The 19,530-nt window shown below is 39.0% G+C and overlaps 1 protein-coding gene across 1 annotated transcript in view; it reads right to left on the reverse strand.

Moving 5' to 3' along the window:
* Window positions 1–8,731: 8,731 nt before the first annotated feature.
* The window catches only part of LOC140235313 (rab3 GTPase-activating protein non-catalytic subunit-like), a 35,213-nt gene continuing 24,414 nt past the window's right edge, over window positions 8,732–19,530 (reverse strand). Inside the window, exons 25-31 of the mRNA XM_072315341.1 lie at window positions 19,316–19,422; window positions 18,306–18,380; window positions 17,476–17,664; window positions 16,539–16,652; window positions 14,930–15,274; window positions 14,256–14,414; window positions 8,732–13,631 (exon numbers count right to left, since the gene is read on the reverse strand). Of these exons, the coding sequence (XP_072171442.1) occupies window positions 13,488–13,631; window positions 14,256–14,414; window positions 14,930–15,274; window positions 16,539–16,652; window positions 17,476–17,664; window positions 18,306–18,380; window positions 19,316–19,422 (1,133 nt within the window). The 3' untranslated portion in view covers window positions 8,732–13,487. The remainder of the gene's footprint in view (window positions 13,632–14,255; window positions 14,415–14,929; window positions 15,275–16,538; window positions 16,653–17,475; window positions 17,665–18,305; window positions 18,381–19,315; window positions 19,423–19,530) is intronic.

Raw genomic sequence — 19,530 nt, forward strand, 5'->3', positions numbered from 1 at the left:
TGTCCCACAGATTGTGTGTTTCCACTGCAGATTTGATATATATGGTAACAGAAGAATTATCAAGAAATTGTTACAAGTATTTCACTGCTTTCTGAATGCACTTCATGTTTTGTGTAACACCTCCGCGAGGTGAACTATTCACTTTTTAATATTCTTTTGGCAGAGACTCCAACTCTCCCGTTTTCGATGGGAGATCTCCCGCCGAAAACCCATTTTTGCAAAATCTCCTGTTCTCCCGCTTGAGATTTAATTTCTCCCGCCCTGGCTCTGTGTCTCCCGTTGGAAAGGATTTCTTACTTATTGCTATTGTATGTTGAAAAAAATAAGCCTTAGATAGCACCAGAGAGCATGTAGAACCCTAGGAACTTCGCGCTTCGCACACATCAACTTGGAGTCTCTCGTTTGCTAGGGGTTTCAGGCGGGAGAATCTCCTGATCAGAAGGTGCTTTGGGTTGGAGTCTCTGTTTTGGTCCTCAAGACAGAGTTTTAGCACAATGTTTGACAGTGCAGTTAAGCCCCAAACAATTCAGTGATGTGTGCAACCACAAGTTAAACTTCTTTCACTTCTGAGAAGAAACATTGAGTTTTCAAGCAATGGGTTTGATGGCATAGATTATTTGTCTCAAGTTGCCAATGCCTTCTTTTAGCGCATCTTACCAAACTTTCACAAGACCTGCCAATCAAAGCTTACAAAGCTCCACGACACACACACACACAAAAAAAAAAAAACCAGGGATATTTTTCCACCATGTTGTTTCTGGCAAGCAAGTGACAGTTTTTGTAGTATTTTTTGATGCCAGCATACGATATATTTTCGTGTATGCTTCTACAATCACATGCTGTAAGGTTTCTTCCTGGAATTCTGTTTTTATGGGTACCTAGTGGCTGGCATTAAACCACCCATTTGATTATTGTGTGTACCTTTAGCTGCAAAGAACCTTCACTTGAGAGGCATGTCTGCTACTTTAATCTCAGTGCTGGCAAAGGATTTTATCCTCAAATACTGTACTGTATATGCCATATATTTAGCAAGTCTAATTTTTCATGAATTGGGACTTTTCAACAATATTGCGAGTGGTAAAAGTCACGATAGTGAAGTAGAGCAGTGGACGGCGAAATCGGGAAATGCGGTCATCCATTCACACGGCAGGTGCACAAAGACTACTCGACTGTATTATCATGCACCTTGTTCATGTACTGTGTACTACGTACAGGTTCATGTATGCATGCACAGATCAGAGTTAATATCTTTGGATGTTTTTTAATTCATAAATATCTCCTGACCCCTGACATTCATGACAATAAAAACCCCAGAAAATACATGGCGTATAAAGTAATAGCTTGCAAGATAGCACCAGTGAGCACTGAGTTCTTCAGAGCTTTCGGGGCTTCTTATCTACGTTCACACATAGGATGCCACATTTAATACTTAGAGAGGATGTTGATCCGTTGGATTGGATATCCAGAGTCACACTCGAAAGCAGAGGGAACCTAATGGTTGTTTGGAAGTTGGAAAATTGATTTATGTATGTAAAGCCTTGTCGTGTTGTGTTGACCAAAATCACTGGAAGTCTTCAGATTCATACAGTGAAAGTGAAACTGTTAAAGCATTATCATACATGACATTTTTTTGATATGTTATTGACTGGTATTAGTCGGGATGAGATGAGAGTTCAGCTACATCATGTAACATTTGCCATATGTTTCATGTCAGTCAATATTTGTTGGCTGTATGTGGATGCAATGAAAATAGTCATAATTGACAAGTGAATGAAGGGCAATATTCTGTCAGGCATGGCTTCAGCTCAAGCTAAAGTGCAATAAAAGATTGAAATGTTTTGCTGGTGATTGAAAATGTGGAGGGATGAGTAATTGTAGTGGTCTTTGCACTGTCTCACATGGGATGTTGGAACACTTAGACATTCCATTGTTTTCCCCTTCTCTCTAAAGGAAGCAATTTCATGTTTTCCTGAAATGTAAGCACTTGCAACCTGTGGACAAGAAGAATGGATTTGTCACTTCCTTCGATTATTTTTAGACTGTATTCACTCTATACGTTGAGTGTGGCAAACCCGTCAAAATCAATCGGACATTTGATGACAATTCAATGTTGAACACATCTTCTCAGCACTTCTCAGTTCTGTCTTGTTTACCAATACTTCTTGAACAATGAGCAGTGCACATTTGTAGGGATTTACGATAAGAATATAGAGAAAAATATAGCTGGATGTTTCCACTCTTTGGAAGATGTCTACGGTATGCCATCACATATCAGACCATGTGTTAACATTGGTTCAGAGATTGGGTTGCAAGTGATACATTTTTTTACATGAAAAGTATTTTATGATTACCGTGCTTTCCAAACAAGACCAGGGAGGGAGATCATAATTTTCAGGTTGAGATTAACTGTGAGACAAGAAAAAAGTAAAAGGACTGAAGATGAAGTTCGAGAAGAAATCTGAAATAATTTCCCTGTTTTGTGCCCTTTTGTTTGTACCCTGGAGATGGGTATACTCTTGATCTTATTTTGGTTGGCTCTATTAAAGTAAAAAGCAAAAAAAAAAAATCAGAAAGTATAGTCATATCCAGTGATATTGTCAGTGACAAAGCTGCTTATTTAAGATCCAATAGATCTTAATTTGTAATTGGTGTTAGAGCTTTTGCTCATTTCTACTATGTCATGTTTTGTTGGCAAGGTGAATTTAAGGTAAAGCATAGTTTCCATATGCCTGCAGAAAGTTGATATTTGCTCTGAAAGGGAAGGATGTCTACAAGAAATGTATGAAATGACGCTGTGACAACATGATTTTGTTTGGGTGACGATGAAAGTACAAAATATTAGCCAAAAAGGAACGCCAACAGTGTTGCTATCTGAGAACATATCCGAACATGTTTGCCACACAATGTGTTATAATCAATTATTGATAATTGACAAATTGGGCCTATAGCAGTAGCCATCGATCTTCCGCACTGGAGTGAATCGCATGCAGCTTGTTGGGAAATATGATTGCTAGGGCACGATCAATCATCACGCAATATTCTACCTATCCACAATTGAACAGGGAAGGCTCGTCAGGAATAAAGGCAGGGCACGCCAACTTTTATTATTTTACACTTTTGATCTCAAAATACTCCATGACAACTTTCATCCTGGCAAATCGCGTCAGCCAGACAAGTTTCTTGGTAGACCTTTCCAATGTATTGCAAGCAAATTCCTAAAAGATGAATTTTTCGCCCTTCTGAAAACTATGTTATGCCTTTAATGTGGTGCACTGAATGTCTCACCATTACGAAACAGACTTATTTGCCCCTCTTCATCCCTGCCCTACAGAGCTGGAGCAGAGATAATGATTGTGAAGAATTGTTGATCAGAAGTTGTTTTTTTTTACATATTTTGTGGCGGGGCTTTGTTGTATGACCCCTTATCTCAAGTGTGAATCTTTCCTTTTCCACTGCATTTTGCTTTAAAATTGTTGTTATGATTTGTTTGCTTGTCATTTTTGCATGATTGTACCTTGTCATTCTGCATTATTTTGTGTTGTGTTGTTTTGTTTTGTTTTGTTTTGTTTTGTTTTGTTTTGATTCATTTTGTTTTATTTTTGTTTGGTTTTACTTTGTTTGTGATATACCTTGTCATTACTGTGTATTGATCTTTGCCATGGACACTGGATTTTTAAAGACCAAACCGCCCTCCAATGCTTCAAAGTGTAGTATCAAATGTTTGATGATTGAATAATATTATTGATGATAAGTTATTACTTTTATGATTATTATATCATTTTTTTGCCACCTGCTCAAGTAAAAGTGATTTATGCTTGAACATGACACTCTAATTAAAGTAGATCTGTTCTCATCGTATCTATTCAGAATGCACATATGCTATTTGTCTGTGTAGATATTTCTGTGGTATAGCTGTTCATTTGCAGTGCTCAAATGCCAAATAAGTGTATTTATTTTCCATTCTCTGTACTCTATGTAAGTTTGTACTCGACAGGCAGAATGAAATGTTTTTGACAATCATTCCATATCATGAAAGCTCCGAACTGATATTCAGTATTCCCTAAGGAAAAAATTTAAAACAATTTTGCTTTAACACATGTTTCCCATAGACACCTGTCTGAGTATACTCGGGACTAGTCTTCAACGGGTTAGAGTAGAATGTTTTATGGGATTAAGTTTTCAGACTTGGCTAATTCAAGTGAACCTCACTTATTGATAAATTCACAGATAGAGGTATATCTGTATGTATTTGGATATTAATTTTTTATTAAAATAAAGAAATAAAAACTTATTTAAAAAATCCAAGTCCATATCCTGTAGATACCTTAAAATGTAATTGCATAGCTATCAGGGTAGCGTTATTGTTACCATAAAATAATGGCTTTGTTTCACCAACAAGACATCTTTTGTAGGATTTCTGTTCAGCAAGATATTAGGAATCAAAAATATTTGAGATGTAATTTTGAAAAGACTGATGATTTTACACAGTTACGCAGTAATTGATCAATTATTGTTTGTAGTGTATAGTGTTGTGACTTCTCTTGCAAAACTTATTACACTGATTCTTTCTTCTCTGACTTTGTATACAGAGAAATTCTTGTACTATATGTCCCTTTCACAGGAGTTAGATTTTTGTAGTTAAGGTACTATTGAAATTAACCAGTTGATGCCAGCTAATGTAACTTGATATTGATACTGCTACCAACGAAGTCTACAGCCGTTCCTCTCGCAATTTTCCAAGAGACCTTGATGCCCCCCAAACAAGATTCTTTTTTTGCCCATCGGCAAAGAATGGACAGGTTGGTGTAATCCACCTGTGCGATAGCAGTCAAGCAGTGCATGTATCCCCTGTCTATCAACTGCATATACCATCAAACAATGCAAAATATCAATTGGAAGTGAGCTTGTTCCATTTATTTATCTGTTTTATGTATTCTTGTGAAGAGCCCTTATGATTTGCCAGTGTTATGAGGTTCAGCAATGCGTGAGTGGATTGAACTCTGTGACTCTGCAGTTCTGCATTCCATAAACATCTGTGTATGGTACGACATGCTGTATGCATAGATTTAAGACAAAAAGAAATTAAGAAAATTTGATGTAAAAAAAAAAAAAGAGAAATGATTCAAACTTTCAAGATCCAGAGGTACACTGTATTACTGCAGCACAGTGTGGTTCAGGCATATGGCAGTGCAATGTCAAGCCATCAAGTAGTATTGCATAATATAGATGTGCATTTCTAAATTGAGATTTCTAGTACCAAATCTGACCAAAACAAATTCTAAATGGAGGGACAGGAAAGGAGTAAGATAGGAGACATTCTTCACATTGAGAATGGAACTTGACTAGTCCCAACTCATGTATTCTGGACACCTCTTTTCTTTCACCATTTGTATTCAGTGTTTTCTTACCATGCATTCTGGATTAGATCTAGGTTAGCTTTTGTCTCTTTCAGTCAAGTTTTTAAAGTACACTATACTTGACACTTCCTACATGGCTGATTCATCCCCAGTGTTAGCACAGCACCCTTTGAATAGATATTTGTGCTTTTAAATAATCCTTGTGATTTGTGCCACGTGTTATAATCATTGAATTCTGCAGATTCTGTTTTTCTGTTCATTTCTGTTTGCAGAATTGTCATTTAGTCCCGCATAAATGTCAGCAGTTTTGATGGCAAGAGATTATGGATGATGACTTGGAAGAAACTGGCCAATGTTTGTTCTGTCAGGCGAAAGATTTTTTTTAAATGCACTTTAAATTCTAAATCATTGTACATCATGTAATCCAGGAGAGAAGCTCAACCCTTTCATGGGTGCAAAATAGTATCCGCTCTTCTCTTCATTTGTCCACCAATGGCATTTGAAGGTTTTAGCCTGGCATATGATATCATGTTAATTCTCTTGGTACAGTCTCACCCTCCTTATACATTTTCCCTTCACATAATGGTGTGCGTATCGCTTGTATAAAATGTACGAGCTGAGATGGATATAATTATCAACTTGCTGATCTATTCCTCTAAACATCTGTCACTGATCACGGGGCAGTCCTTGCTAAAAGGGGATGTATTTCCACCTCCCTACAGCTATCACTTGTCGCCTAATTTCCCTCCAAATTAGTCATCAGAGAATGATTTCCTCTAGATCAGCTACAGTGTTTGTCAGATGTCAAGCAATGCGAATGCACAACTGCAAGTACTATTTAATTGAAGTAGAGTGTGCAGTAAATTGAGGAAAAAATGAATGTGTGGAAATGCGTAATTATGTTGTTTAGTACCTACATGTATTTGCTCTTTTTATAGTGCATTTAGAACAATGTGCATGCAGACTGATATTCTTCAAACATTCCTAAAATCATTCATAATATCAATAATAGGATATGTGCAAGAATATTTGTGTTTCAAATTAGTTTTATGCTATTAATGATGTTTGCAGGTTGCACTTGGAGCCCCGTCCCATGAGGCTCTTTGTGTTAAACTTAATGAATTATAATCTGGGTCCTTTTTCAGAAAGCAGTTTACTTCAAAGGCAATATACAAAGATGAGTTTCTGTACCCGCAGCTAGTCAATGACCAATCAACTGTGAGAATTTTGGTTGTTACTGTGTTTGACTACAACTCTTTGATAGCAGATTGCACAAATCTTCCTGAAGTGGGCTTCCCCAAGTCCCATTTTCTCTGAGCACTTTTGCAATAATCGCTCTTGGTAATGACTGCACTCTCCCGTTGCAGCTTCCAGGCAAACGACCAATCACCTGCGAGTATTTTGGTTGTTGCCATGGAAATGGCAGTCAGGAAGTTATATTGTATTGCTGAGTGCCTAATTGGATAGGCTTTAGTGCTCATTACTATTACTTTTTTTTTAACAGGGAAACAGGCACTTTTGTGAACTAATTTCCACACTTCATCTCTTTATGTAGCTTTTCACAGCTTGATGGAGAAGTTCTTCCTGGTGATTGGGCAATATCAGCAATACATGCATTTAATGGGAGGCAAAGTATATAAGAGTGGCATAAATGAGTTGCTGTACAAGTACACATGCAACCCGGCTTATCTGTAAGCTACATGATGTAGGTCTACTGGAAGAACAAATTTTCTGATGATTTGAAATACTTGCCGCAGGTCAACAGTGAACTCAAGAGCTGTGCTTTACCATAGCGCATTTATCATGCTAGGGGCCAAATGTGAAAGGAAAGTTTTGAACGTATGGATAAAGGTACATGTATGTACTACTAATGTGACGTGGTGAATCAGAGAGACGTCCAGATATTGACTGTACTAAAGGTTTACTGTATGCTGAGAAATGTAGAGTTCTGTTATTCTTTGGTGGTGTGCTGCAGATTATAATTTGAATGATCCAAATCATATCTCACTATTTAATTTTGTCTTGTTGATGATGACTGGAGACTTCTGGGCAATTTGTTATGTATATCTGTTGTGTGTATACTGTACATGTGCTGCAGAGAGAATTATTTTGTACTGTTTGCCTTGATTTGCGCTTTGAATGATTGTATTGTGTTGCAATTAAGGAACACTTCCAATAAATTGATCCCCACTGCACTCACTTGGTTTGTATCTGTGCTCTCTCTTTTCATTGGCGATGTGGATGTGTGAACGCGGTTACATTCATACAAACAATAAAATGTGTGTGTGTGTGTGTATGGGTGTGTGTATATACAATGTACACACATACTCTGGACATCTGTAAATTCTCTGCTAGAAGCACCAACCTTTGTAAGAAATGTGTATGTGTTTGAAATCATAATTTATGTAGGGCCTATAAGTAAGTAGCATGATTTTAGACTAACTGTTTGGGGCATCAAAATGCCTTAATATTTATAGATCAGAAAATTTCCAGTGAAATAAAGGTTTAACAACAAAGATCTTCAGATCTGACAGTGTAGTCAAAATTGACCCAGTCAGCTTTAAAAGATGTTCAACAAAGCTCAGGTGGAAAAGATGTGAAACTGACATTGAAATCAGCAAATCATGTTTGTTTGTTTTTTTGTGATTGTTATTAAATCTACAAGGTAAGAAAGTACCCAGACGCTGTGATCAATGAGTCTCCATTTCAATATAGCAAGTTTTATTTCATACATGTACTTCCAATACAGTTTAATAATTCATGGCATCTTACAATAATCAGATGGGGTGTAATAGGACCCCGTTTACAGTGCGAGGCTCGGCCGCGGCCGAGCCGCGGCCGAGCCCAGCCCCGCTTCAGTGTAAACGCGCAAAAGGCCAAATGCGAGGCCAAAATTGGCCTCGCATTTGGCCTCGCTCTGGAGGTGGTCTCGGCCGCGGCCGAGCCCTGCCTCTTCTTGGTGTAAACGCAAACTGGGCCAAATGCGCGGCCAATTGCGCGGCCAATTTTAGTCTGGCTTCCAAACCCTCCGCCTGGATCTTTTGCTATTCAGGATATTAACCCCCTCAACGTCGAAAACTAGTATAGTTTAAGGTGGTTTTGTCCTGCAAAGGATTTTTTCCTTCGGCAAAGGCCTTTGCCTGAACGGCGACTTCGTCGCCACGGAATTCATTTGGCAAAGGGTCTGAAAACCAGACAATACCAAATTGCGTTTGTTTACAAGCAGAGCGCCACTACGACAAAATATTGAAAGGTTTGAATCAAAAGCGCGGCCGAGCCCAGCAGTGTAAACGGACAAAATTGCGAGGCTCGGCCGCGCAATTGAGGCCGGACTCGGCCGCGGCCGAGCCGCGGCCGAGCCCGGCCCCGCACTGTAAACGGGGTCTAAGGTGCCTGATGCCAGCACAATAATCATGATACAACTGCAAATATTGCTGAACCACATGTCCTGTTTTTTTCAACAACTGATCATGAACACCAGTACAGAAGAACATCACATAACAAGTTGCTTGGGATCACTGAAATTTCCTTGTGATGGGTATCTCATTACATCAGAGATAAAAACAGATAAACAAAAAATAAATAAAAAGGAATGGCATCTGCAAAATTACCTCGTTTTATCAGGTATTTGACCTCCAGATAATGAGGCTCCACTGTATAACCTTCTTACATTTACACAATGCATATCTGCCTTGTGAGTTGTACATCACGCATCTCATCTCCCCTATGTCAACAGGTCTTCATAACATGATACATGGTCAAGGATCAAATAACAGTTTTGAGATTAAGTTGGCACACTGTCAAATCAATAGCAGTCTCTCTACATTAATTAAACATCAGAAATGGTTCTACTTGAGAGTCATTAAAATGGGGTTGCTGTACACTATCTCCTTAATTTGCAAAGACTCGCTGATTATACAGTGCACTCCCGTCATAACGCACACGGTTACAACGAAATTCTCATTACCATGAAGTAAAAATTCCAGTCCCCAAATTATCATCTATATCTCTTCACATACTTAACTATTCGGCCATGATGAAATTTTGGTATAACAAAGGAAATCTGCTGGTACCAAGGACTTCGTTATAACGGAGTCACCTGTAGTCAAAATGGAACTTTTATCTATTTCATTCCTTAGGCCAAAAGTTCATTATAGGACACCATACGACAAATTCTTGAAGATTTTTGTATCCTCCTTGCCTTGCTAATACTGTGCAAGCATTGGGCTGTACATCCAAGTTCAAGCCAAATTCTTATCTTAACTATTGTGCCACAAGATTCTCCACCCAGCTTTAATATCATTTGTAATGACAGTACACAAAAGAGCGCAAGGACAATAGAGGCAACAAAACAAATACTGTGGTACTGTATGAGGGCTCATAGCTTCAATACGAAAGCAATTTTTCCTGGAAAACATTGCTTTAAACATGAAATGGTTTCAAACCACGAGATGAGACTGTGTGTGGTCTCTACTTCACATGAAAGGCCATTTTCAAATGATTTATATCCAATAATGATTACTAAGTCCGTTTCACGGCAGAAATATGAAGGAGCTTTAGAATTTCACAATGGGCACGTTCAGAGGAAAAGAACCTATTCTGAGCATGCACAAAATTACTCATCAAACTCAATCTATTTATGGCTCGTGCCTTACGAGTTTCCACTACGCATTATGGGCTATTTTTCCGTCCACTCAATTCATGCCGCAGAGAGCTACTTGATGCACCAATCATATGGGGGCACCGTTTTTATTTTTTATAGGCTGCCTTCTTGCATAATCTAAAGCTACTTTTTAATACAATACAGGGAGAGAGAATGTCCAACGCAATCAGCATCTAAAACATCTGCGTCACAAATCTAAAGCTCCCTACTGTCTTGAGCTTTTCATAAGACTCTGTTACTCTCCATGTAGGTGTGTTCTTGATCTGAAGAAGAGCACGAGTAATTTGTCATGTAATTCCCCACATCATCTTTGATTTGCTTTCTTCTTCAATGCTTGATTGGTAACTTATGTCACGTAATATCCCTAAATCACATAAGTCATCAAACCTCCGCACATAGTGTTTAGTCCATTTTTCATTATGTTAAGTAGTCACCATCGTAAGTATTGTTCATTCTTGATCCCATCAATCCACAGTTTCCCTAATAAATTTAAAGTACAACCGTCGTAGCACCATTTATTCTCCATTTTTGTTTCCTGTATGCAAAATTAAACAGGAGTTTTAAATCACACAAGACCACTCACTGAGCAGTTAAACACTAACCAAGTCTATGTGGGAACACTTTTAACCTTTGTTGCAAGTAATGAGACTACAACAAAGCACTTAAGACAGATGTTGCAATGAGAATAAAGCTGATTCTAGGCTGTTGGTAACAGCTCTAAAATGCTCAGTAGATGATAAGCAAGCCACAAGTCATGTGAAATAGCAGTACAAACTGAAACACACACATAAAATTATTATTCAAACGTAAATGGAAGCACTTTTACTTGAAAGGCATAACAACAATAAAGAATAACAAAATCATTAACAGATTGCTGTGAATAAACATAGGACCGCAGTTGTGATGTTTATGGGGATTATCAGTCAAATACAGTGTACTAAACAATACTGATATGAAGTCCCAACCTTATCACTGTTACTTTCTAAAGAGAGAATAACAAACTTTCCTCTGTAAACAATAACTGTAATAACTATGCAGTACTACACTTTTCAGTGCTACAAGCTAACATTGCATATGGATGCTTACAGCCACTGCATTATCTGTACTTGATTTTAGTACTACGTTTACCAGCTACAATGTATATGACCTTAAACAAGTTATTACTACATTTTTTGGACACTTAATCACACAAAAATTAAGGTACAAATGCAAGAAAAGGAAATGCAGCTGCACTCTGCTGAGATTGAGGAATTTCATTTAATGGCATGAAAAACCATGAACAGTATATTCTCTGTGGCTGTACATAAATTATTGCACGATATCAGAAGCTAAGGTTTACAATGTGAAATGTGACATGATAATAAATACCAAATATGATAAAAGGTTCATCATAACTCTCATAACATTTCCCAGGTGATGTCAGTCCTCAGAGTAAATCTGACGATTTTTTTTCGCTCATCTCTGAACCAGGCTCCTTCTGAATCTACTTCTGAGAAAAGCTTTGTCTTGTAACTGGGCTAATCTGAGATTTACATTCCTTCATCAAAAATTTGTATTTCAGGATAATTTAAACCAAGACTCTTGCTAGCCATGCAAGGGATTTGATTTGTAAGCACAGCTGTGACAACATCACTCTTCTTCTTCATCTTCAAACTAGTTCATTCAAAATGCACCTATAACCTACTGAAAACAGATTAAAAATAAACCCACATGTTTCTTCAGAAAATACATGAAGAAAAAAAAAACATGGCTCTCGTTAATGCTGAATAATTTAACACCATCACTAACATCACAGTAATTGAGAATGGTTGGTGTGGGTTTTTTTCAGTGAAGAAAGTGGTAGAAAATAGCTCTCTTCTCATAATTCTAATTGCTGCTAAATAAATTTGGATATTACATAAAATGTGAACTAGTACATAATGTTATTGGATAAAAACTATAATCGTCATCTTGGTAAATATGCCAACATCAAGCTAGGTAAATTAAACATTCTGTACTTTTTGCACATTATGGTCCCTCCTCACAAAAACTATTCCTCCTCCCCCAACTTACACACAAAAGGGCAGTTACAACTGTCATCAATTTCTTGGGGACAACAATCCATACGGTGACTTAGTCTACAGTGACAGGTTTGATGATAGTGAAGGGATGCATTTGCAAGCACTCTTCAACACACACAAATAGCCCCTTGCACATATTCAAGCAATATTTCAACGTCATGGATATGATCCAGCTGAAGTAACAGCGGCATCACACCTTTCAATGGCACACATGATCCCCTTACATGCTTTGTAAATCACTAATCAATTACATCTCAGCAAGTGTTTCGTAACAAACTATTCTCGATGTGAAAACAAGCTTTGGAATGGCAGTGAGAGTCTAGTGCATGAAACTGCTCTAGAGCCATGTAAGCTTTGAATGCAAAAAAAAAAAAAAAAATCTATGAGGCAAGAAGCAAGTCTACCGTCAGAGAGACATGCTGAATATTCCCAGGTGCTATAACAATGACGGCATCTGAATGCTGCTATAATCGGTGTTGGATTGTCCCGCTACGAGGCACCAAGATGTGTGGTTCATTTGAGAAGTAAAAATTCACCCCCCGACTGGACTAATTTCCCATGATGACAAGTACCATAACACATGAACCATGAGAACACCTCTTCTCCTCTTTTCTTTGATTATGAGTACTGTGAAGTAAGGTGTTTTATCCCTGACAACATACAGTATGCACAGAGAATTATGTATTTCTTTTCAGGAAGTATGCCTGCTAAGAGTTACAAAGATTCTATTGGTGTCCCTGCAAAAATGACAACAAGCAATATTGTTTTGTCACTTCTGCGATATTTTCATTTGCGCTAGGAACTATTATCCTGCTAAACATCATCTCTACTGGTGATTTATTGGCAAGTTTTATCTGTTAGTCTCTATATAATATCTAAAATGAGCACTGGTCTCCCAGTATCATAAATGACACTTCTGACCCCTGCAGAACAGAGGAGAGTGCCTCAAAACTTGTAAACAGGGAGTATGTTCAAAACATGGGTTATGAGACTTGGTAATGTACAGCACCTGTATGACACAGCCTGAAGTACCAGTACAGCTTGTCTGCGTCGCAGCAAGAATTCTAAAAGACCAAGTGTGGGGTGTGCAGTCATAAGTAAAACCACTTGTTCCTTTCTACAGCCTTAATGCCTGATCCTCTGGTCCCTGGCTTCATTGGCATTCCACAGAGTCATCTGCGTCATCTCCACTGCATGGGGTGTATGCCCTGTCTCCTCCCTGAGGGCTCCAGTGAGATTATTCAAATGATGATCGTCCATCCCTGCAAGCATCCACATGGCATTTTGCAAGATATACACACTTTGGGTAAAAGAGCAGTTTGGTTTGTAACAGCCCTCCCTACATGTCTTGATGACAACCTCCCCACTGCAGGGTCTCCACTGGTGCTACAGGCCCTTACCCCTGGCCTATGTCAGGGACCCCACCGCCTCGATGAGCTGGAGTGCAAGGGGGTACTGCTGGTGAGAGTCTGGTAGTAGTCCCACGGCCTGGCCGGCCAGGTGGGCTGTGTCTGAGATGGGTGGGTGAGGGCAGCGCAGTGGCTCCTTGGACTGGGGGGGGGGGGGGGGGGGAGGGGGAAGGAGGTAACAACACAGGATTAAAACAGTTAAGCATCGTGTTTCACTGTCTTTGTTCACATGAATTCACTTTCAAGATATTCCTTTTATTGGAGATACAGAGCTGTCTAGTTAGTGCTGGAACAAGTCTAATCTTGAGCCACCAACATTACAGATAGCAGGCAATCATAATTTCACACTAAGTATTGTATGTTTTATATGACTAAAATAATCTGTTTCCTGTAAAAAGATGATAGCCTTGATGATTCCTATCTTCCGTTTGATATTTTCAAATAAAATATTCAGATAAAATAACCCAAAGCTCTTCCTACGCATATTAATCATCTCTTAAGAGCCTAACAAGCAGGCAATACTCATGCTCTGAAGATGATAGATGTACTTCATTCTGATGGCAATGACTGTATGTAAATGACTCTACATTTTTCCATTTCTTCGTCAAGCAAGAATTCAGGGAGACAAATACTTAACATGCAGATTACAAATCTGTAGACTTTCAGCAAAGAGCATACAGGCTTCGTGTGGTTACAAACCACGGAATATTTTATTTGACATAGCTAAATTGTAAGCGACACTGACAATCAAGCTGTTAGCGCTCACCAGTGCTTTAAGCCAGGTGACAAGCGAGGGCGGTAGTCGGGACTGCCTCTCCACGCTGACGGAGTCCGCTCCAACGACTATCTCCTGAGCAAGCCTCTGACCAACAATGTGGATCAGCTGCACTGCCATTTCAGTTTGCTCGGAAACTGACACAAGGAGCTAAAAAGGAGAGGAAAGGTCAAAGGTCAAACCACTAACTAAACCAGATAAGGTTCACAACATGGACCGACTTTTATTGGCAAGAAATGTTCTTGTGTTCTCATTGTATCAAGTTTTGAGCATGGCCGGTAACAAAACAATTGTGCCATCATTGCAAACACTAATACTTTCAAATTATTTGCAAAACCTGGACACATATTCTTATTAGCAGATTATTACACATATGCTTAAAAATTAAAGTGAAATATGATGATCCTTTCATCTTAAGTGTGAGGTCACCCTCCAAAGTCATCCATGAACATGTAGAAGACGCACATCAATTGCTGCTACGAAAATTAAGTACAATGATACAAAGAAAACATGAACTGCACACATCACAGCAGTTTAAATCAAAATACGTCAGATGTGAGCACGTATTGATGTATCTGTCTTCAAATATGCCCTATTCTGAATCATCAAACCAAGCCGTGATCCTTTAACATTAGTCCCACTCATCGGTTCCCATTTCTCCTCACCTCCTGTGCTATGGCGTCATAACCGCTGTTGTACAGCTGGCAGACATGGTGTCTCTTCACCAGGTCGCTGTCCACCCTCAATGCCAGGGCCAACTGCAGGGCCACGCCTGGCCACACCTGTCCCGGGTGGGTCTTCGGCAGCCGCTTGGGGTTCTCCAGGGGCACCGTCCCCCCGGCCGCGATCCCAGATGCATCGGACGCCGTGCTGCTTCTCCTCCGCTCGGACAACGCTGAGGAGGAGGCGGAAGAGGCGGTGCTTCCTGGGGTGGAAACATCACCCTCCATTTCTGACTGATGGTTGGGAGGGAGGGTGAAAACAGCTGCCATCACAAGTCGTTGCAAGAACTGTGGGAAGAAAAATGAGGGGGAAAATGGACAGGTTACAATGAAAATTGCAGACCACCTTCCTTTTGATATTTGTCACTGACTGATAATCCTTAGTACGACTATGACTGCACTGCAGCCTTTGTGATCCTTTTAATGACCCTCAGCTCATCAATTCTATATACAAACCTCATATGTGCTTTGTCTATTCACAGCAATTTCATCATCAGCCTCTTAAACAAATGCTTAAAATGTGAAACTGGTTTTTTAGCCATACAGTGTAGTTGTGTACTAGGCTCAAATCTTGCTCAGTATTTCTATATCATCTTTATAACTGCTATTGAATGTGGTTGTTCCTACAATGTAAGTCATAAGGTACATAAGACACTAACATACAAACATGCACACACACAAACGCACACGCATAAACATACTCCCGCACTGATGGTTCCATGACATTTGCTCCTGTGACAATAGCTCCACTGAAAGATTTGCAAGCTAAGCCAAACATAAATTCTACCCGTAAACATAACCTTAACCCTAATCCTCACATCAAACTAAACCTAAAATCCTATCACAACCTTAACTCTAACCCTAAGTCCTTTGAGAAAATAAGACCAGAGCAATTATCGCAGGAGCAAATGTCGTGTCACCTGCATTAACAGATGGATGGCAAACACGGAAACCCAATGCCCCCAGCACTATAACATAGAAGACACATATAGAATATCAAAACAAGCACGATGAAGGTGGCTCATCCATCAGCCTACAATCTCAATTCAATCTTCAATCTTTATTTCCGATTCAATATATAATATACAAAGTATATGTGAATATGAGCAAATTGTACAAAAAGTGAGTTTAAAAACAATGGAAACGACAACAAAACAAAGCGAGATTATGATAAAGACAAAAGAAAAAAAAAAAACACATCGGGAAAACAGATATCACAGGTACATAGAGAACAGAAACTCATTAACATTATGTGTTTGGTCGACCGGAAAATGGTATGCGCGTAGAAAGCCAGAATAGGCTTGTTATGTTGCACATACCCCGCGTTATAATCATTTGAAAATTACTTTTAAAAAAATCAAATTAATCGTAACAAAAAAGAGAAAAACATTAAACACCATCAACATCAACATCTCAACACCACAGAGTCAAATCTTATATAAATAATATCTGCATTTCTCATGAGAAAAAAAAAAACAACAAAACAAATCAAAATCAAATGCAGAAAAAGCACAGATGACAATCCTTCCAAAATTCACAAATGACTGCTTACCTCCTGCCTCATTTTGATCAAGCCGAAGTCAATCTCATGGCTGGAAGGGCTGAACATGGTACCCAGGGCTTTGAAGAATGCATTCTTGGTCTTGTAGTCAAACAGCTGTAAAACCTGCAGCAGCAGAAAGAACACATTCCACTCCTTCTGTATCATTGCACACTCATATGTAAGTATGTCCTTCCCACCTACCAAATTTACCACTGAACATACCCAAATGAAGGTATGGCTGCATATTATGAATGCTCCACGGTCAGTTGATCCCTGTTCTTCACCACTGACCCAATTATTTCACATAAACAATTTTCTATGCAATTGACTGACAAATTGCCCTACATCGACGTAAATAAGCACTGAATTAATCAGTGTTTTAGTAGTAGCCATGATAACAAATCATGGGCGTACATACTCGAGCAGGATTCGAACCTACGACCTCCTGATCACTGGACAGGCGTCATCTCCACTAGACCATTGAGCTTTCGCCCGAGAGCAAGTGTTGGTTCTAATCCTTATAACAATTTTCTTTTTTCGTTTAAAAAAAAAAAAAAAAAAGAATACCTGTCACATTCAACTCTAAGACTAATACACATTCTTAACTGAAGTTGTATCTGGAAAATAACACTTTTTGGCAGAGTTGAGTGAACTGTCATTTATCTTTACAATTTTTCCACAAGGGACTACCTTTCTGAAATTTCATCATCACTGTGTAGTATGCATCTGCACCTCCTGTTCTATAATCTCTGTCTAGTAAATGGAATATCCATCGAGAGTTTGACTGAAATTTCCAAGACAACATCTGGGGTGGACTGACATATGGATGGACAAAAAAACAAACAACTCAGGAATATGATGCCTCTACCCTTCAGTTCCCCTCAGGGGACTGAGAGGTATAAAAAAAAAGGTCATTGTTAGAGTCATGTAAGAAGCAGCCTCTCACCTTGACTGATTTCATGCCAAAGGTCATGACCCCATGCATGATGGTGCAGAGCTGCTTGTGGATGTCGACCAGGGCGTGGCAGGGGAGGGTCTGGCTGACTGCAAGCTCCACCAGAGGGGTGGGGCCCTGTATGTGCTGCCACAGGTCCTCTGTCTCAAAGAGTGGGGTGAGGGACGACTCTGGTTCCACCTGCAATGGAAGCAAACAGGTTGCTTTTGTTAGTTTAGCATAGTTTACCTTTGTTGCTTTGTTTTGCTGTGTTTTGTTTTGTTTTTGTACGTGCGTATGTGTAAAAATGTTATTGATACTCGGCTGATAGTCTTTTCTTGGAATTTGTTCTGAAGGAATGTCGATATCAACTGATATACATTATCAAATTCAAATGACTTTTTCACCATTGTCTACTTTCCTAACTTGCAGAATATCTCTATAAATCAATGCTATACTGTCTCCCCAATGACCTATTCCAGGGCTATGACTGAATTTGTAACTTTTGTTTTTATTGGCACAAATGGAAGCAAACAAAGAGGGCAGAAGTGGAAGTAAACAAAGAGAAATAAGAAGTTCAACAAATTACAAACATTTTATGACTGTTTCCTTCTTCTTCTTTTTCAGCACACATTTCACACACTACTCCATTTGTAGTCAAAAGGGACACCAGCATATTATTAAATTGTCCCTTTCACAGTGGCCAGTATGAAACATGTGTCTGCTGAAAACATTCAAGTTTCTGGCTGTGTGTTGATTGGTTACTCATTTTTGTAAACTACATAGACAGAAAACAAGGACACAAACCGAGTTAAATGAACGATAGTAGATGAAAAGACTACCTGGTAGATGCACTCCAGAAGTTCTGTTGCCAGACCCAGGAACCTGCCCAGAGCTATTTCACTCAAGCCGACGTCCTGAATAAAGGACAATACATAAAACAGATTGTGATAACAGTGGGAACAGCTTTTGAGGTGAACACCAGGAAAAACATTCCACTCACCGAACACCTGAGCTTACATTCAAGAATTAGTCTTGAAATCTGAGATGACAATTATCTGATAAAAAGGTGCTGAATTTTCAGGTATGCCAGATGAACTCAACTCTGATTGATATCATCACTATCAATGGGAATGCAAACAATGTGCTGCTCACATCAGTAACTGTAAGAGACCACATCTACACAAGCTAACAGCCCTTGTCACATTCCTCTACTGTCATGCATACATCACCACATCACACTAGTACACTGTCCTCTCACAAACCCAACAAGGTCAACACCTTGCAGCAGATTTTTACAGCTGACACAACCATAACATATATCTCCATGCTTCATCATGCCCCAGCATGAACAACATTATAGTACTCTCAACTATCAATCGCAAGAAAGTAATGATTTTGATTCAAATCGTGACAATAATCCCTGCAATTCAAACAACTACTTCAGCGTAAGAATTGTTTTCAATAGCTTACCCGCTCATAAAACAGAGTGAGACATTGTCATAAAAAAACTAGTGATTATTTTCAGGTTTACAAGAGCTGAGGGAAATGAATGAGCACCAATTACAGATTTTGAATACCTATGCCTCGTTGCTATTTACCTAGTATTCATTTTGTGTTTTCATTCTAAGCTGGACTACTGTCACACCAGATGAAGTAATCCATCTGAGAATGCAGCAATGCTACAATGACAGATACAACTGAGTTGAATATGAGCACTTTGTGTTCATGTGCACATGTTACTATGCATTGGCTTGTTGACTATCTCATTGTGCAGCAACAGAATCAAGCACTATCAGAAACAATCACACACTTTCATAGTATCCTAAGCCCAAAGACCCTGTAGTCATACCCTTCTGCATAGCCTGTCCTTTGGCGCCTTGCCAACTTTGTCCATGAGGAACGCTGCTCCCGAAAACTTTTTCACCATGAATGTATGCCACATCATGCTGGCTACGCCTGTAGGAAGCAGCAAAAACGGAGACCTCTCATCAACTACAATGATGGGGTTTTTTTCCCATTTTATTTCTTTATAAAATACTTTATTGCCTACACATCATCATGTTA

Source organism: Diadema setosum, chromosome 1 (assembly GCF_964275005.1).
Source record: "Diadema setosum chromosome 1, eeDiaSeto1, whole genome shotgun sequence".
In the NCBI taxonomy this organism is placed as follows: Eukaryota; Metazoa; Echinodermata; class Echinoidea; order Diadematoida; family Diadematidae; genus Diadema; species Diadema setosum.